The 19,039-nt window shown below is 58.0% G+C and overlaps 2 protein-coding genes across 6 annotated transcripts in view; one reads left to right on the plus strand and one right to left on the minus strand.

Moving 5' to 3' along the window:
• The window catches only part of DNAH1 (dynein axonemal heavy chain 1), a 76,162-nt gene extending 66,649 nt beyond the window's left edge, over positions 1-9,513 (plus strand). For 3 of the 4 annotated variants that reach the window (XM_042979085.1, XM_015537467.2, XM_042979084.1), the window contains exons 60-78: positions 308-433; positions 1,068-1,187; positions 1,308-1,457; positions 1,585-1,745; positions 2,558-2,783; positions 2,919-3,114; positions 3,446-3,597; positions 4,267-4,463; positions 4,711-4,855; positions 5,112-5,270; positions 5,351-5,482; positions 5,866-6,036; positions 6,122-6,301; positions 6,378-6,554; positions 7,141-7,311; positions 7,469-7,599; positions 7,950-8,301; positions 8,593-8,827; positions 9,347-9,513. In XM_042979085.1, coding sequence (XP_042835019.1) covers positions 308-433; positions 1,068-1,187; positions 1,308-1,457; positions 1,585-1,745; positions 2,558-2,783; positions 2,919-3,114; positions 3,446-3,597; positions 4,267-4,463; positions 4,711-4,855; positions 5,112-5,270; positions 5,351-5,482; positions 5,866-6,036; positions 6,122-6,301; positions 6,378-6,554; positions 7,141-7,311; positions 7,469-7,599; positions 7,950-8,301; positions 8,593-8,827; positions 9,347-9,468 — 3,303 coding nt within the window. In that variant the 3' untranslated portion in view covers positions 9,469-9,513. Of the gene's footprint in view, positions 1-307; positions 434-1,067; positions 1,188-1,307; positions 1,458-1,584; positions 1,746-2,557; positions 2,784-2,918; positions 3,115-3,445; positions 3,598-4,266; positions 4,464-4,710; positions 4,856-5,111; positions 5,271-5,350; positions 5,483-5,865; positions 6,037-6,121; positions 6,302-6,377; positions 6,555-7,140; positions 7,312-7,468; positions 7,600-7,949; positions 8,302-8,592; positions 8,828-9,346 lie in introns of those variants that run through there. The other variant, XM_042979086.1, reaches the window with a different exon arrangement.
• Positions 9,514-10,023: 510 nt separating this feature from the next.
• BAP1 (BRCA1 associated protein 1) lies at positions 10,024-18,959 on the minus strand. Of its 2 annotated transcripts, XM_042979091.1 has the most exons (17): positions 18,704-18,959; positions 18,575-18,604; positions 18,407-18,461; positions 17,287-17,419; positions 16,791-16,910; positions 16,283-16,344; positions 16,057-16,199; positions 15,722-15,800; positions 15,140-15,263; positions 14,712-14,859; positions 14,025-14,209; positions 13,412-13,545; positions 12,415-12,893; positions 12,146-12,306; positions 11,779-11,871; positions 11,583-11,655; positions 10,024-11,396 (listed from the first exon to the last, which is right to left on the minus strand). In XM_042979091.1, the coding sequence occupies exons 1-17, from the start codon at positions 18,738-18,740 to the stop codon at positions 11,263-11,265; spliced, it is 2,190 nt and encodes a 729-aa protein (XP_042835025.1). In that variant the 5' UTR covers positions 18,741-18,959; the 3' UTR covers positions 10,024-11,262. The 2 variants fall into 2 exon arrangements, with proteins under 2 accessions (XP_042835025.1, XP_042835026.1); XM_042979092.1 differs by lacking the exons at positions 17,287-17,419; positions 18,704-18,959 and having other exon boundaries at positions 18,575-18,610.
• Between the last annotated feature and the right edge of the window lie 80 nt (positions 18,960-19,039).

Below are 19,039 nucleotides of genomic sequence, written 5' to 3' on the forward strand. Positions count from 1 at the left end.
ATGTTTTTTAACCCTCACAGTCTCCCTGACAGGTGGGAGTTCTTGTCATTGCCCCTATTTCACAGAAAAGGGGCCAAGGAAGTCACCCAGAGTGGGACCTGATTGCCCCTATTTCACAGAAAAGGGGCCAAGGAAGTCACCCAGAGTGGGACCTGAGTGCGGGTGTCTCACTTCACATCTGAGCTCTGCGTCTGTGTACAATGGCTGAGCACTGGCGGGGGGGGGGGGGGGGGAGGGTGTGCAAAGGGAGGTGGGAGGGCATCACACGGGTCATGGTGGGATGGTCCTGAGTCTGGCATCTCCCCAGGGCCAGTATCGCACAGTACTCTATGACCACTGGGTCAAGCAGCTCACAAGACACAAGGTCCCACACACTTCTGAGCCCACGCTAATCGGGACACTGGGAAACCCCGTGAAGATCCGCTCATGGCAGGTACCCACCCAGGGGGCTGGCGTGACTGGGCTGGGCCAGGAGCCTCCTGCTTCCCTCCCACCCTCTTTCCTGGGACTGCTCAGAGATGCCTCCCCTGAACCTGCCTGGGCCCAGCGAAAGGGTGTGTGTAGGAGAGGAGAGAGCTGAACGCAGTGTGGCACAGATCTAGCTAACTGTGGGCAGAGAATTCAAGGGGTGCTTGTAAGAGTGGACTGGGGTAGGGGAGCAGCATCCAGAGTGAGGTTAAGGAAGTCTGCAGATCTGAGCTAGAAGGACAGGTAAAGTTGGCCCAGGGAGAAAACCAGGAGGCTATGGGCAGAAGCCAAGGGTGAGCATAGGCCAGGACATCGATGGCATGTGGGCTCTGGGGAGATGGTCTGACTGAGTGAGGACTCCGTAGTCATGAAGGCAGAGAGCCCCAGAGAAAGGAGGGTGTTGGGAGCCAGCCTAGAAGCAGGAGAGAGTATGGGGTCCTGTGGGCTGATGGCTGTGCACACTATCTCCTGTCCCCACCTCGAAGGGGACATAATAAGAAGGAAGAGATCACCAAGCACAAAGCTGGGAGTAGCTGATGCCCCAGCTGACCTTGCTTATGTGAGAGCCCTGACCCAGTCTGGCCCCTGGTGCCCCACAGATCGCTGGCCTCCCCAATGACACACTGTCAGTGGAGAATGGGGTCATCAACCAGTATTCCCAGCGCTGGACTCACTTCATTGACCCTCAGAGCCAGGCCAACAAATGGATCAAGAACATGGTGAGCCCATGCATGGTGCCACTGCCCCACACAGCCGGGCTTAGCAAGCGCAGGGTCAATAGCGGGGGTTCAGCCTGGCTCTCAGCCCCCACAGCCCCCACTAGCCCCCTGTGCCTACAGGAGAAGGACAGTGGACTGGATGTATTCAAGCTGAGTGACCGAGACTTCCTGCGCAGCATGGAGAATGCCATCCGCTTCGGCAAGCCCTGCCTTCTGGAGAACGTGGGCGAGGAGCTGGACCCGGCCCTGGAGCCTGTGCTGCTCAAGCAGGTGGGCCTGCAGCAGCAAGGGAGTGGGGGCAGACTGTCGATCTGGACAGGGGAGGGAGCAGCCCCTTCCCTGCCTCACTGGTGAAGCCCTGGCCATGGTGCTTGCCCATCCCACCCACTGTATGTAGACATACAAGCAGCAGGGGAACACAGTGCTGAAGCTGGGGGACACGGTGATCCCCTACCATGAGGACTTCAGGATGTATATTACCACCAAGCTGCCCAACCCACACTACACGCCTGAGATCTCCACTAAACTCACTCTCATCAACTTCACTCTGTCGCCCAGGTAAGCCCCCAGACCCCGGACACCGAGCATCAGCTCTGCCTGGCTGCCTCGCTCCCACCCGCAGGCTGAGACTCAATGGGTCTCTCCCAGAGGCTCCACTGGCTTTTTCCAAGGCACTCTAGCATTCCAGGCCTTCCTGGCACCTCCACCAGCTCCCCTTACTTGCCACCACTCCCAGCTAAGAACCCCCACCCCCAAGATTAAGAGCCCTTGATCCTTGGTCAGGACCCCTCAGCCTCCCTGGTCAGTGCTAGCCCCATCTTGTCCAGGTACCCTTCCCCTGTGGCTCAGCCCCTGCCAGCCCCTTGTGCACTCACCCCCAGAGCTGTCCTGGAGTCCTGACTCAGGCACACTCTGGCTCCCTGTACCCAAGCCCTGCTTCCTGCTTTGCTGCCATGAGCCCAGGCACTGTGGTTTTTGCTGGCCACCTACACAGAGCCCACAGGCCTGCTCCATGCTCAGGCCTCCATGTCAGTGGTTACTACGAACCTCTCCACAGACATGGTTGTGAAAACGCCCTTAAGGCAGATCCCTACCAGTCATCCAACCCCCTCCTGCCCAGGAAGTTTTTCAAAGACCCCTGCTGGGATTCCAGGTTGCCACCCAGGTCTCACTGAGAACTGGTCACTTTGCAGACAGGCTCTGCATTAGCCCTGCAGCCTGAGACAGAGGTTAGGCCTCCCGGGCTGACACTGGCAGGGATGCTGGGCTCTTGGAGCCCTGGGGCCACAGGTAGATAGGTGAGCAGGCTCAAGGCTGGCCCTCTGGGGTCTACCAGGTGTTGCTGACATGGTGTCCCCTGCCCCTGGCAGTGGTCTAGAGGACCAGCTTCTGGGCCAAGTAGTGGCTGAGGAGAGGCCGGACCTGGAAGAAGCTAAGAACCAGCTGATTGTCAGTAATGCCAAGATGCGCCAGGAGCTGAAGGACATTGAAGACCAGATCCTATACAGGCTCAGCTCCTCTGAAGGCAACCCTGTGGATGACATGGAGCTCATCAAGGTTCTGGAGGCTTCCAAGATGAAGGCTGCTGAGATTCAGGTCAGCAACTGCCTGCCCCGGCCTACCGACTCCTACCTCTAGCCCTAGGCCCGACCCCTGTCCCCACCCACCTCTGCCTGCTGCTCTTTGCCAGTCTAGCTGGGCCTGACCACCACTCCCCTGCTGTACCTCCAGGCCAAAGTCAGGATCGCAGAGCAGACAGAGAAGGACATTGACCTCACGCGAATGGAGTACATACCTGTGGCCGTCCGCACCCAGATCCTTTTCTTCTGTGTGTCTGACCTGGCCAACGTGGACCCCATGTACCAGTACTCCCTGGAGTGGTTTCTCAACATCTTCCTCTCGGGCATCGCCAACTCAGAGAGGGCAGGTAGTCCTGGCATATGTGCACACGGTGACACAAATGCCAGGCTCCCACCCTGAAACAGATGTGATACACGTGGCCACATCTCCACAGTGGGCACATACATGTAAAATCATGTCCACGTTCACTTGCACATACTCTCATATCAAACATAACAACACGCACACCCCTCCTGACCCTCCTCAGAGCCCCTCTACGAGGAATTCCACAGGCCCCAAGGGGATGCCCACACCATCCCTCTGGCTGCAGGGCAGACTGGCTGGGCTAGGCTGAACCCCGGGCATCTTGCTTCCCTCACCTCCCCCCATGCACTTGCCATCCCCTCCCTGCCCTGCAGACAACCTGAAGAAGCGCATTGCCAACATCAACCGCCACCTGACCTACAACCTCTACAGCAACGTCTGCCGTAGCCTCTTTGAGAAGCACAAGCTGATGTTTGCCTTCCTGCTGTGTGCCCGCATCATGATGAATGAGGCCAAGATAGATCAGGTACATGAGCCGAGAGGGAACTGGGTGGGCCAGTGACTCGGGACAGATGGCCTGAGGAGGGAGCCTGTGGCAGGGCCTGGGAGAACAGGGTGAAAGGAAAGGGAAGGCTGGGCCTCAGGGCACAGCAAGAACAAGGGGGCAGAGACCTCAGGAAACAGCTCCTTGCTCCCAACAGCCAGGAGACCTTAGGTTCATTGTGGCTCAAGCTGCTCTGTGAGCACAGCTTTCTCAGAGCCATGGGTGTGCTGGCGAGCAGGGACCGTCCCGAGCCTCCCCACTCACGCTCTCATGAGCCCCACAGCGTGTCGGAAATCACATCCAAGAGTGTGAGTGTTACAGCCACTCCAGCTTGAGCCCTCACTGTGTGCCAGGTGCCAGGCTAACGGGTACACTCTCAAACTCCCACAAACCCTTTGTGGAGCAGCTAGAATTCTAATTCTTCCTACTTCCCAAAGTGAGGAAACTGAAGCTCAGAGGTCACATCTTTTGCCCAAGGACACCCAGACAGGAAAATGTGGAGTGAGGACATTAATCCAGACCTGTCCGACTGCCTCCCCCAGGGAGAACCCCATTTCTCTGGCTGAGGGGTGGCAGGGGAGGCATTGCTGGGTGGGGTGCCAGAGGCTGGTCACAAGGCCCGGGCACTAGTCTCCCCCTGTCCCTTGCCAGAGTGAGTGGCGCTACCTCCTGTCTGGAGGTTCTATCCAGGTCGTGACTGAAAACCCAGCACCTGACTGGCTGTCAGACCGGGCCTGGCGAGATATCCTGGCACTCTCAAACCTGCCAGCCTTCTCAGACTTCGCCCATGACTTCACAGAGCACCTCTCAGAATTCCAGGCCATCTTTGACAGCCCCGAGCCTCACCGGTGAGCTGCGCCCCAGGGCCTCGCAGGGTGGGCCCAAGGAGGGGTGAGACCCCAGGAACAGACCTGCAAGGAGCTTTCTCTGAGGAGCCACCCAGGGCTGCCCTGCAGCTGTGGCCACATCTTTTCTGTGCTCCCAGCCATGTACCCTCCAGGCACTCCACTCTCCCTGGCCATCCAGCCGGCAGAGTCCCTGGGGCCAGTGCCCCCTCACAGGTCAGCTCTCAGGGAGACATGGGCGCTGTTGCAGGGAGCCCTTGCCTGGCATCTGGGATGAGTACCTGGACCAGTTCCAGAAGCTGCTGGTTCTCCGCTGCCTGCGTGGGGACAAGGTTACCAATGCCATGCAGGATTTCGTGGCCACCAACCTGGAACCACGCTTCATTGAGCCCCAGGCAAGTGCCATCAGCCAGTGCCCTGGACCTATCCCCACCTATGGGTCCCAGGGGACTGGCTACACCTTCACAGACCATTTTGCAGCCATGGTCAGGGTGGAACTCATAGTCATGCCCTCCAAAGACTCTGGGAGGCTCCGGGCCCCACCAGGAAGCTTCTCTGAAAGCTCTCTAGAAGCCCCAGGACCCCCTGCCTTGCCCTGGTCCCTGCCCTTCCTCAGCCCCAGGTGACTCAGCATCTCTCCCTGACTTGCAGACAGCTAACCTGTCAGTGGTGTTCAAAGACTCCAGCTCCACCACACCCCTCATCTTTGTGCTGTCGCCTGGCACTGACCCCGCTGCTGACCTCTACAAGTTTGCTGAAGAGATGAAGTTCTCCAAGAAGCTCTCTGCCATTTCTCTGGGCCAGGGCCAGGTAAGGACAGGGTGGGCAGGGGTGGGGCCCTGGGGGTTGGGCCAGTTGGCGCCTCACCACTCAGCACTTCTGCCCCACAGGGCCCTCGGGCAGAAGCCATGATGCGCAGCTCCATAGAGAGGGGCAAGTGGGTCTTCTTCCAGAACTGCCACCTGGCACCCAGCTGGATGCCAGCCCTGGAGCGCCTCATTGAGCACATTAATCCTGATAAGGTGCACTGCCCTGCCTGCCACATATCCAAAGACCTCCTTTGCTGAAGGGACTACTAACACATCCATCCAGGACTGACGAGGCTTAATGAGATTGTCCCACAGAGCACTCAGCCCAGCTGGGCACACAGTGAGCACTCAGGAAGTGACATATGAAACAGGCCTCAGCTAGATTCATCTTCTAAGTGGCTCCCCTAATTACCGTTACCACTGGTGAAGTGACATGCCCAAGTTCACCCACGACTGACGATCCTGGGACTTGCCAAAGCCCATATTCTTAATCAGTGGTCTGAGCAGCCGGGTCAGACTACAGGTGGCCCAGGTTCCTGGTGGGAGGGAACCTGGTGTGGGGCAGTCTCGGTGCTCACATGGAGCGTGGCCGCCAGGTGCACCGGGACTTCCGCCTGTGGCTCACCAGCCTGCCCAGCAGCAAGTTCCCAGTGTCCATCCTGCAGAACGGCTCCAAGATGACCATTGAGCCACCACGCGGTGTCAAGGCCAACCTGCTCAAGTCCTACAGCAGCCTCAGCGACGACTTCCTCAACTCCTGCCGCAAGGTGAAGGGCACTGGGTGCATGCCCACCCTACGTGCTCCAGACCCAGCCCCGCCCCTCACTCCCCTGCCCCCACTGCCTCTCGCAGGTGATGGAGTTCAAGTCCCTGCTGCTGTCCCTGTGCCTGTTCCATGGGAATGCGCTGGAGCGCCGCAAGTTTGGGCCCCTGGGCTTCAACATCCCCTATGAGTTCACAGATGGGGACCTGCGCATCTGTATCAGCCAACTCAAGATGTTCCTGGACGAGTATGATGACATCCCATACAAGGTGGGCCGAGGACAGGCTGGGGCCAGGGAGGGTGGCGCTGGGTGCTTGTGGGGGCCCTCACCTACCCACCCTGTAGGTCCTCAAGTACACGGCCGGGGAGATCAACTACGGAGGCCGCGTCACTGACGACTGGGACCGTCGCTGCGTCATGAACATCCTGGAAGACTACTACAGCCCGTCTGTGCTCTTCCACGAGCACAGCTACAGCGCGTCAGGCATCTACCACCAGATCCAGCCTACCTACGACCTCAACGTGAGCATACCCCAAGGGCTGGCAGCTTGCCAGGCTGGGCTTCTGGGGTGCCATGAACACCTGGGCAGCAAGCTCCTTTTCATGGATTACTCCACCCCACAAAGACAGCACGGTGAGGGGGGTGGACCCAGTCCCTGCCCCCTGGAGCTCGGGCTGTGTGGGGAGAGGTGAACTCTGGCCTCTCAGTCACTGCCTGAGTGTAATTACCCAGTGGAGGCAGGGGCAGCTCCTCCAAGGTCATAGGCTGGCCCAGGTTCTGCAGGCAGGGAGGGCTCCCAGAGGAAATGGTGCTTCAGCTAAGAGGTGTGAGGAGCCGGCCAGGGCTGGGCTGGGTGTTCAGAGTACAGGTCATCAAATAAGGAGGGAGGCACGACTGATTTGAGCAGCCAAATGAAGGAGCAGGGAGCAGACGGCTGCAAGAAGAGGGCTGGGAGGGAAGCAAAGGCCACCCACACAGTGCCTCAGAAGCCACGCGGCCCTAAGGAGAGGGAAATGCGTAAGGATTACAATGAGGGGAGACAGGTAGGAGCTGTGATCCACTGGAGCGCCCTCCACCGGCTGCAGCGGCGGCTCTCCCACCCTCCAGGGTTACGTCTCCTACATCAAGGGCCTCCCTCTCAATGACATGCCTGAGATCTTTGGCCTGCATGACAACGCCAACATCACCTTCGCCCAGAATGAGACCTATGCCCTGCTCGGTGCCATCATCCAGCTGCAGCCCAAATCGTCCTCCATGGGTGGCCAGGGCCGGGAGGAGGTAGGTGGCAGCAGGGGAAAGGAGCCACGGGTTGGGCAGGGCCAGTCTCCCACTCATTATCCTGCCTGCTCCCCTGGGGGAAGGGACTCCTTGCATATAGAATCCTGCAAGAATTAAGGGGCTGGCCCTGACTTCCTGTGTCCCTTTGCCCCCACAGATAGTGGAGGATGTGGCCAACAGTATTCTGCTCCAGACTCCTGAGCCCATCAACTTGCAGTTGGTGATAGCCAAGTACCCGGTGCTGTATGAGGAGTCAATGAACACAGTGCTAGTACAGGAGGTCATTCGGTAATCCTCCTGCCACCCCCAGTCCTGGGTTATGATGCCACTGGGCTGTAGAAAAATGACAGCACAGCTACTACGGGCCAGGTGCCATGCCAAGTGCTAGAAGCCCACCCTCTAACTCAGCCACATTGTATCGTTCCCACTTTACAGATGAGTAAACCAAGGCCCAAAAGCATTACACATTTGCTAAGAACCAGAGCTGAGATGGGTACCCAGGCTGCCCGACCCAGCTCTATGCTCTTAGCCCCCATGTTCTGCCATTGTTTTTCAGTCGATGGCTTACAACTGGGGAAATTTCAGATACTGCCACATGGCCCCGACCACTGTCTGCTTCCTTGCCACTGGTCCTATAGGTATAACCGGCTGCTGCAGGTGATCACACAGACGCTGCGAGACCTGCTCAAGGCACTCAAAGGGCTGGTGGTGATGTCCTCACAGCTGGAGCTGATGGCTACCAGCCTGTACAACAACACTGTGCCTGAGCTCTGGAAAGCTAAGGCCTACCCCTCGCTCAAGCCACTGTCCTCATGGGTCATGGACCTGATGCAACGCTTGGACTTCCTGCAGACCTGGATCCAAGGGGGCATCCCAGCCGTCTTCTGGATCAGTGGCTTCTTCTTCCCCCAGGCCTTCCTGACAGGAACACTGCAGAACTTTGCCCGCAAGTCTGTTATCTCCATCGACACCATCTCGTTTGATTTCAAGGTTTGCACACAGCCAGGGTCAGGCCAGGGTATGGCCCAGGCAGGAAGGGTGCCAAGGCCACAGCTGACTGCCAGTTGGGAGCCCCAAGTAGGGTTTGGGGAGCAGGGAGAGCCAAGCCAGAAGAGGCCATGAGCCCCACGAAAATCCCTAGGAGTAGGACACCAGCTAAAGTGGTGGGTGATGGGTGGGCAGGCAAGGCTCTCAGGAGGGAGTTCGTGCCTCAGGACCCAAATCCTAACCCAGATTCCAAGTGTTCATGCATGTGGGGGCCTGTCTGTGTGCCCACCACAGGTAATGCGCCAGTCGGTGTCAGAGCTCAAGAAAAGGCCCAAAGAGGGGTGCTACATCCATGGACTGTTCCTGGAAGGGGCCCGCTGGGACCCTGAGGCCTTCCAGCTGGCCGAATCTCGGCCCAAGGAGCTATACACAGAAATGGCTGTCATCTGGCTCCTGCCTACACCCAACCGCAAGATCCAGGACCAGGACTTCTACCTGTGCCCCATCTACAAGACGCTGACCCGAGCCGGTACGGGCCCGGGGTGGGGTGGGGGGGAGCATACGCCACAGGTGAGGGCCCAGATTTGGGCCACAGAGGCCAGTCAGCACTCCTGACAGTGACCGGGCCAGGACAGAGCTGGACCACCAGCAGGCAGGGGAATACCCAGGGCTTGGGCTCAGTCTGTGGGAAGTGGCCCCTGAGCTCACCATCCTCTTGCCTCCCTCAGCAGACCCACCCGGGTCCTGGGAGCCCCAGCCTGCCAAAGAAGTTTTAGGGGGGTAACTAAGGCTTGGGGGAGAGGCGGAGCCAGGGCTGGGTCCAAGAAGGAAAAGAGCAGTGCCATCAACTCTCCCACTGCTGTCCTCACTTGTCGGCACAATAACCCTGGGCAGACCTAAGCCTTAGCCAGACCCATTCACCAGGCAGATTTTTCTCTTGGGTCAGGACCCCTGCTTGTCCCCAGCTCAGTCTGCTGAGTCCATTGCCTTTTCCGTTTCTGCTCTTGTGGCAGACAACTTAACCCTCCCCACTTCTTGCCTGCTCTAGGAACACTATCAACCACAGGCCATTCCACCAACTACATCATTGCTGTGGAGATCCCCTCCGACCAGCCCCAGCGACACTGGATAAAGCGTGGGGTGGCCCTCATCTGTGCCCTGGACTACTAGACTCAAGACAAAAGAGTTTGAGCCATTAAAGTTGTTTTCTAAGCAGTCCAGCTGAGCCTTAGCTGCTTAGATCAGTGCCCCTCCGCAGGACTGACTGCCAGGGAAACGGTGAGGGTCAGGGGCTGAGGCGGCCTCAAGAGTGAATGTGCTTAGCAGTGGGAAAGTGGCAGAGGTAGCAGCTTTGACCTGCTGGGCCTGTCCAAATGCAACAAGCATAGAGCAGAGCCCTCCAAGGGGGTCCCTCCAGGGACTTGCCTCCTCAACCCAGGGCCCCAGCATCTGTTCAGGTTGCAAGGCCATCAGAACTGGATGAAAACCATGGCTCTCTCCTCCTGTAGTGTACCTTGCACACGACTCCTCAGGTTCCGCAGCCCCTACAAAGCCCCTCCTCAACTCAGGTCCTAAATCCTGGGTCTAGGGTCCCAAGAATCTAGGCCCTGAGAATGCATCCTTCTCACCTCTCTGGTCTCAGGGCCTTGGGCCCAGGTTTGGTTGGGTCCTTACTCCCACCAGTCTAGCCTATACATCTTAGGCCAGCAACCACAGGAGACTTCATTTCTTAGGAGAGTTTTATTCATTCATTGATCCAATATTTACAGGGGCCAGAGAAGTCAGGCTGTGCTCAGCACAGAGAGGCAGCTGCTATACTGGCCAGCCATCCCTGCCCCAGTCACTATGTACAGATAAGGGGCCTGCTTAGATCACCTTCAAAGCCATCTGGCAAAGACCATGGGGCTATGTTTGGGGCCCAGCTCGAGACAGTGCTGGGCCCATTGCCCCTTGGCACTGGGCTCTCTGGAAACACTAGGCTCCGACTGGTTGTCTCAGTCCTGTTGTCCCCCACCCTGAGTGCCTTGCAGAGGCTGAGGAAGCTGGCATGGCAGGGACAGATGAGTGGGGTCAGCTTCCTAGAAGCAGCCCAGTCTCTGCTATCCCTAAGAGGAGGGAGACATGGTAATACTGAGGGGCTGGGCAGAGGCTCCTCTGAACCCCAGGCTCCAGGGACAGAGCCCATTGCCAGGGCTACAACACTGAAGGCAAAGCGGCCCAGAGCCCTGCTGCAGAAAGCAGTCTTGACAAGCCCGGCTGAAGCCAGGAAGGGAGTTTAGAGGTCAACAAACAGCTCAAACACTTCTCTCTGCTCAGGCCATGGGACCCCAGCAGGCCTCTCGCCCACCCCAGCTAGGACACCCCACTCCCAATCCAGCCCAGCAGCCGGGTTCCTGAGTTTGGAGCTCTCCCAGGGGGAAGGAAGAGTAGACCTGGCTTCCTCGCAATGACTGGGGGCTGGGGCTAGAGCAGCAGGACCCAATGCCCCCCTACCCCAGGCCTCTGGCTGTGACCCTGCAGGCATGACCCCGGCATGATGCAGGGACCTGGGCCCACCAGGATGACAACTGTCGGAAAGAACACAGTCAGGAAGCTGGCTATGTCAACACAGTGGTGGCAAGATGGGTTAGAGCCCAGAAAAATAGACGTCTCTGTAGGTAAAATATATACTCTGCTGCCGAGGCAGAAAGGCCAGGTCCTGCCACTCCACAGCCGGCTGTGGAGGAAGCTGCAGCAGCACACTGTGGCCCAGCTTCAGCTCCTGCTTCCGGAGCACTGTGGGGCTGCCCTGCCCTGCCAGGCCCTGGGACACATTGCGGGGAATCCAGCCTACCCATTCCTGGGGTGTGAGCTCTCCGGCTGAAACTATTCAGTAATACTGGGAAGAGGGGGAGTGGGGCAGGAAAGGGGCCCTTGTGAGGGCCATGCGGCAAGAGCGGGCTGCAGAGTACAGGCCGGCAGTCCTCACTGGCGCTTGGCCTTGTAAGGGCGCGAGCGTTTCCGCCGGTCAGGTTTCCGCTGCTTGTGGAGCCGGCCGATGCTGACCCCTTGGCGCCGCCGCACCGAGATGTTCTGTTCCACCAGGTTGGCCAGCATGCCTACAAAGAGGCAGAGGCCCTTAAACAGATGGCCGGATGCCCAGCAGCCACCCTCTTAACGGGCCACGGCCTCAGGGCAAGAGCTGAGGCTCTTCGCTGCGCATCCTGAGCCCCACAGTCTGCTCAAGCCCCAAAAGAGGCCTGAGGGACATGGCCCTAAGCAGGGCATGCAGTGAGTCCCCTCACCTTCCTGGGCCAGCATGGAGATGAAGGTACAGATGAACTCATCGTAGTTGTGCGTCCTTCTCTGGTCGTCAATCTGTGGGAGAGAAGGATGAAAACACTGCAGCCCATCTCCCCAGAGCAGCCAGCAGTTGACCTGGGGAAGTCACAGCTCTGGGAAGACCCCGGCAGAGGTCCAGCAGCTGGAGAGATGACCCACCTTGAACTTCTTCCTCTTCTCCACTTCCTCCTTGAGGCAGGCCTCATAGTTTGCGATCTCTGCTTCCACACACTTCAACAGTGCCAGCAGCTCCTGTCAAAACCCCGCAGTGCACTCCTGAGGGGGTGCTGGCCAGCATCAAAGCCCCCCCCCCCCCCCCACCAGGAGGCAGCTGGAGGCAAGGATGAGCAGCCAGAGTCCACAAAGCCTACCAAGGCCCCTGCCGCTTCCCAACTCAAACAGGCTTCCTGGCGCCTGGCTTCAACCTTCACACCAGAACTCCAACCAAGGCCCCAGCACCTGGGCGGCAGTGCCGCAGACCCTTCCCGCTGACAAGATTAGATGAGAAAGCCGCAGCGGGACTCACCTTGGGTGAGTACTTCTCCCCGCTCAAGGGCTCACCGGGCCTGGCCAACCCAGGCTTCTCTCTGCCGTCTGCAGATTCCACCACCTCCTTCTCTTCGGGGCTGCTGGAGCCCTGGCTGCCTTGGCTTGGTCTGCTGCAGGGCGAGGAACCCTTCCCACACTCTGGGAACAGATGGCACGAGAAGACTCATCAAAGTGCAGGACACTTAGCGGTCACCTGGCCACCTCCCTCCTCTGGCCAAGTAGTCAGTGAGCCAGTCCCAGGCCCACCTGTCAGTGCCAGAGGACTCAGCACACCATCCTCAGCAAGATGCAGCAGGCCCGTGCTGATGATAGGACCCAGGTCTCGCACAGCACGATTGTAGCGGATGCAGTCAACACGCAGCAGGCTGTCATCCTCTCCAAAAAGCACCTTGGAGATGTGGGAGGTGACAGGGCTGGAGGGCCGCGTCGGGTTAGCTGAGCGAATGGGCGACCGCAGAGGCGAGTTGAAAGCACTGCCAATCTCAGAGGCTGTGTCCGTGCTCTCGTTGCTGGGGGTGGGCGAGGGCTGCGGGTGTGTAGGAACCGCCACGGCTGGGCTCGCGGCCCCGCTGCTGGTCTTGATGGACAGAGGAATTGAGAGGTCTTTCTGGGACTCTTTGAGCTTTTCGGCCAAGACATTGATGGTGTTGGGCTGCAGCACTGACAGCTGCCCATCCCCAGAGCCGCTCAGTGGTCCTGGCTTCCCTGGCCCCTTTCGCTTGTACCTAGGGGGCCCCAAGGAGAGGTGAGCCAAGGGAAGGGGCCAGATGACCCCACCCAGCAGTGCCCAGAATGGCCCTGAACACATCCTGGCCTCCAGGGACCAGCACTGCAGCTCCTCACACTCCACAGCCATAGCCACGTGTCCTCAAAGGACACCTCTATTCCAGCTGCCTGACTGTGGCCTTTTGCCAGTGCCTTGTCTTCTGACAAAGCTGCTCCCCACCCCATCTCCTCCATCCCTGCTCCATCCAATCCCTTGAGGCCTAGCCGAAAGACCACCTCCCAACAGGACATGCCTTGTTGTCTGGTTAAATGTCTTCAGCACTTCCCCAAGCCCTCCTCGAGTCTTGGGGACCTGGGACCTGGAGTCAGGCCCTGCATGCCAGCCTTCCACAGGACCCTGCACTCAGCAGGGTGCTCAGTGCTGTCTGCTAAAGGGCAACGTCAGATGTGGGCTGGAACGTTCAAGAATAGGATCTGCAGCACTAAGAGTTTGAAGCCTTACAGAGCTGAGGCTGACCTGATGGCAGAGTTGGTGTTCTGCACATCGTCGTCCTCATCATCCTCGTAGTCGTCCTCATCATCCGAGTACTGCTGGGGCGGGCGGACTGGAGCTCGGCTGCGGCCCACACCTGCTGCCAGGTCTTCCTCCTCCTGGGGCAGAGAGCCAGGGCAGCCATAAGCAGGGGCCAGTTAGCCCAGCCTGGGCACAGCACTCACAACCAGAAAGAAAGCCAACACGGTTCTCCAGGTCAAGTCCACTGAACCCCGGGTGTTCCACAGCCCACTCAATTCCTGAGGAGGCTGCTGCCCACCTACACGACCTGCCTATGCAAGGCCTCTAAGACAAACAGAGCTCTCTGAAACACATACCTTTATTTTCCCAACCTAACTCATTGAGTAGTACCCAGGAACATGCCCTAAACATTCTGCCTCACTGCTGTGTGGGTGGATTGAGAGTCGGAGTTCTCTCTGCTTCTCTAAGCCCCTACGGAGGCTTCTGGGTAGCAGAGGAATTTGGCCACCTAGGCCTAGGTATAGGGTGAACACCAAGGAACCATGTGAAGAAACTGCCTGTTGCAGCCTCTCAAGAGAATCCTGGAGGGGCTCCTGCAAGGGTGCTCCCAGCTCACCTGCATGGGGGACTTGGCATAGTTGTGATTGTCCAGAAAGGCCGGCAGCCGCTGAACAATGGGAGTGGGGTTGGGAGGAACCCCGTTGAGGCTGCTCCCTGGAGGCTTCACCACCAGCTTAGGTTTGCTGGGAGGGCTGTGGCTTGGGGCCTGGGGGCATGAACCAGCCACGTCCTCCACACCATCTAAGGGGGCAAGGAGCACAGGCAGGACCTTCAGCCAGATCCTCAAGAAAACCTGTCCCCAGCCCACCGTCTCCCCAGTGTCGTGACACAGCACTGCTTCCTCCTCCCTTGCTGGAGGAGAGGGGAGCTAGTTGGTGAGATGAGAGCCCGCAAGCTCTAGGTCATGGGCCCACAGCAACACGAGAAGGACGAGATGGGAAAAGGGAGGCAGAAAGAAAAACGCCTCTTCAGAAAACCAAAAAAGGGAGTATCTATTATAGAGAAGGCTCAGGGGTTGTGGTGATGTCAGCCCTTTCAGGTGCCTTTCTTTAGGGAAGGACTGCTCTCCCTCCGTGTTCCAAAGAGAGAGGGCTGTAGGCACCGAGCTTCATGCCTCCCATAGGAACATCTGAACCAGTGCCCAAGTGCCTCCACACAAAAGACTTGCTCTGCTTGGGTCTCCCAGCTCAAGCTATGATGGGGTTGCTCTGAGGTCAAAAGGAGGCCCCAAGATCACTGGTACCTGTGTGAGTGCCCTCAGAGGCTGCTGGGGCCCTGCCTGCCTCCAGCGCCAGAGGGGACTTGCTGCTGGCTGGTTTGGACTCCTCAGGCAGCTGTGGCTCTTGAGACTTGTGGGTCTGAATCAGCTCTGGCTGCGTCACCCTAATCAGCTAAGAACAGAACCCAAGCTCAGAGGAGTGAAGGCAGACCCCAGCCACTCCCTTGGACAGCAAAAGGCCTTGGCTCTACCTGTTTGCTCACAAGGAAATAAAACAGACAAACACAAATCTCCTCTTAGAACCTATTCTCCCTTCTCACCCCAAGTCCCAGCTTTTCCACAAGGAAAGCAAAGGTCACTTGAAGCTCAACAGACCCACAATAACGAGTGATCTGGGAACTAGAGACACATGCCCCAGTGCGGGGAAGAGGGATGGCATGAGGGGTACCCACCTGCTGCAGGGCCTCCAGTACTGTCTGACGGTTCACCTTTAGCACATGCAGCCTGGCCTCATACTTGATCCTGCGGTCGGGCACCACCGCCATCAGGTTGAAGCGGATGTCATGGTAGGGCTCCCTGCAGTCACAGCCGCGGCCGTGAGAGCAGCTCCCAACCCAGCTCCACCATCAGGTGGAGGCAAACAATCTGGCAGGGCTCCCTGAAGTCACAACTACAGCCAGAGGTGCAGGTCCCACCCCAACAGGCGGGCAGGAGCTAGCAATGCACACCAGGCACCTGAGCACCTGGTGCCTTCCAAGGAGCTGTGTGAGGGGCCTGTCAGGAAGTGAGCCAGGACACTGGACCACATAGGGCTCCACAAGGCCTGCCCCTCCCCAGCCTGTCCCAAAGCAGGCCATAGGCAGCCTGGGTGAGAAATTGGGCAAGGAGGTGGAAGCCCAAGATCTAAGCTTGACCTGGCCAGACTCATCATGTGGCCTTGCATGAGTCATTTGGCCTCTCTTTGCCTTCCCTTTTCTGTGGCCCTCCCGATGGGGGCACAGCTCCAGAGGGTAGGGCAAGCACAGAGCCCTTACCCTGCGGTGGCGAGGCCGATACGCTCCATGATGACCCGCCGGGCCTTGTCTGTCCACTCCTCATCCTCCCCCCAGGGCCCTAGGGAAGACCAAGATGAGGAATCAGCAGGTGGTGAGCCCTGAGTCTGGGCCGGCCAGGAGCAGAAAGGAAGATGGAGAGCAGCTGAGCCAGGGAGTCTGGGGTAGTCAGGCAGTGCAGTGCAGGGTGCCATCCAGCCAGAGACAGATGTCCTCAACACCCAGCCCCCTGCCACTGGGTCCCAACACCTGAGGACCCTAAGGCCTAGCTCCCTAGAAGGTAAGCAGAAAATGGGCCCCGAGCCCAGAGTGCCTACCATGGTCAATGGGGTAGACCTTCAGCCCATCCAGCTCAAAAAGCCGGCCTGTGATAGGCACATAGCTGACAAAGTGGAATGCCTCCATGGTCCGCACTGCACTGAGGCCATTCTGCTTCTCAGGGAGGTGGCGTGGCTCAGGCCTAGGGAAGAACACACTCAGGGCCCAGGATGAGACAACCGCTCCTCACCCCCACTCCCATCAGCTCCCACAGCTCCCACACACCTGGCATGGCTATTATGTGCTTTGGCCAACTCTGGGGCATTGCCAATCGCATATCCTTTGCTCTAGAGAGAAGAAAATAAGACGACATCAAAACAATTTCTCAGGTGGGTGGGCCTCTGGGTGGGAAGCAAAGCTCAAAAGAACAGGCCTGGAGGCATTTTTAGGAGCCTGAAGAAGCATAGATGGGATCCTGAAAGGTTAGTGTGGACAGGAAAGAACTCTGGAGCCCCAGAAAGATGGGGTTAGTCTTACACGGTAATGAGCGGACAGTGGAGAATAACATGGCCTGATAAAGACCTGACAAAGAAAGTCCCAACATAGTGTCACTTAAGGAATGTTCCTTTCTTCCTTCAGTCCTTCCTGGCAATTGGGCCTAAAATTTAAGGGTCAATGTAATGTACGTCACTTGAAAAGGAAATGGCCTCATAGTGTCAAATGCAATGTGGTAGCACTGGGAGTCAGATCTGCCCAGCAAGCTATGAGCCAGGATTGAGGCACTGCAGCTTACCTCAGGGCTGAAGCCTTTGGTGAAATCCTTCATGCGACTCAGGGTGGGACCCAGGTCCACATTGCTGCAGTTCAGGAGCACGCTCAGCAGGGCATGAGTGGCACAAGAGTTGGGGATCAGCTGTGAAACCAAGAACAGTCACTCATACAGAGTCATTCACCCCAAGCCATACTCATTACGAATGGGGACCCAGAGAGGGACAGTCATATCTGGATAACAAAACTCATCAACTTCCCTCACCTCCATCCAACATTTGTTCATTCAACTAAATACCCACCAGGTGTCTGAGGACATACAGAGTGGACTCAGACACCACGCTGCTCTAAAGATACTCCCTTTTTTAATGAATAAGAGCTCAGTACCTTCTGCCAGGGGACTTCTATAACCACCACTCCTGGTATCTGCCTATCTCCTTCTGCTTTCCCCCACTCCCATGTCCCAGGCAAAGACAATAGCAGCATCCCACCCTCCAGTTGGAACACAGAGCCGAGCAGACCTGATGGGCAAAGAACATGTTATTCACAATATCATCATCAATCACAGACGTATCATCCACCAAGGTAGAGACCTTGCGACGGGATCGGCGCTCTTCGATCCATTTGAACAGGAAGATGAATCCATACACTGGGCTGGGGAAAAGTAAGGGGCAGAGCTAGACCAGCCAAGTGGGGGAAAGCAATCAGCATTCTCTTTCTTTTCCCTCCTATTCCCATGCACCGTGTTACCACTCAGGTGCCCTTCCCGTGATCCCACCTCTACCCTGGCTTCTTCCCAACACTGCCTAAAGTGGCCCTGAGCCCTCACACCCCATGAGCCTGCTGCAGGCAGAGTCAAGCCTCAGCTTCTGGCTGTGATGCTCCAGAGGTACATCCTGTGTCCTCATGAAGTCTGTGGTTCTGGGATAAGAGATGAAAAGCTGGAGCGCATGGCCCAGGACAGGGTAGGACAGAAAGTGAAACAAGAAGACAAATTCTGATGGAGGAATTTGAACACTAATTCTCATTGTGAACCCCAAGGCCTGGGCCCCAGTGTAGTCAAGAAAGCAAAGGAACACCCATCAGTCCCTTCTTTTCTGGGAGATAAAAACAGACCTCTCCGTTCATGCATGGTAGTCCCTCCATACCTCTATTCTGTAGGACCACCAAGACAAAGGCCCTGAGTGAGGCTGGTCACCCAGAAGGGGCCTCCTCAGATGCCACACACCAACCAATCAAAACCTTTGTGAAGGGATTAAAGCCACCGCACACGGGCACGTGAAAGCAGCAATTAATAAATTACAGCAGGCACTGCGTGACCTGAATCAAGAAAAAGGGCTGCCTTCCTGCTCTAAGACCAGAAAAGGCAGCTGAACTGTACTCCAAAGGATGGTGGTTAGATTTGTACTGGGGGGGGGGGGGGGGGGGGGGACGGACTACTACATACAGGGAAGTGCTGAAGACTGGGATAAAACAAAAATATCCACTTGTTCAGGAGGGAACCCAAAACCGAGGGGTGCTTCCATGTATGAGATTTTATAACTTGTGATTCCTATACTACCTCCCTTGAGGGTAACTCATCGCCCGGCCCTTCCCTTGCCCTCAGGATGTACGGGAAGGCGCTGGCACCAAGCCACTCACCCCTGGCATTTGCTCTGAAGGTCATAGATCTCTTCCACCTGCACCCCTTTGACACCTGCGATCAGGGAAGGAAAGAAGTCGGGAAAGGCAGCCCCTGGCTGTGGTGCGAGGGCACAGAAGTGGGCCCCCCGCCAAAGCCCGGATCCGACGGGTAGGAGAGGCTCTTACCGAAATCTTCCACCAGGAGGGTGAAGAGGCCTGGGTGGGGCGACAAGAGGAGCGGGTTGGTGGTCAGGCAGGCGCGTTTCGGGCCCACCCGGCCTCCCCAGCCCCCGGCCCGCCCGGCACCCTCCTCACCAGGGTCGCTCTCCAGCTCCAGCCAGCCCTTATTCATCTTCCCGCGGGGCGGCCCCTCAGCGCCATGTCCAGGCCCTCCCGACACCCCGCCGCCCGCGCCGGGAGCCCCCGCCGCCCCGGGGCCCCTAGCCCCACACACAGACAACGGGCCCCGTTAGCGTCACCCGTCCGCGCCGGCGACACTACGTCACCACGGCGCGACGCTCTCCGCCCCGCCTCTGGGATTGTCTGCCGCGGGATCGATTCCTGAGGTCCTGGCGCTCGCACGGAGGGGCGGGGCGAGGGGAAAGGGCGGGGCGAGAGCCGTGCTGGGCGCGGGCAGCGCGAGAGGAAAAG

Source organism: Panthera tigris, chromosome A2 (assembly GCF_018350195.1).
Source record: "Panthera tigris isolate Pti1 chromosome A2, P.tigris_Pti1_mat1.1, whole genome shotgun sequence".
Taxonomy (NCBI): domain Eukaryota; kingdom Metazoa; phylum Chordata; class Mammalia; order Carnivora; family Felidae; genus Panthera; species Panthera tigris.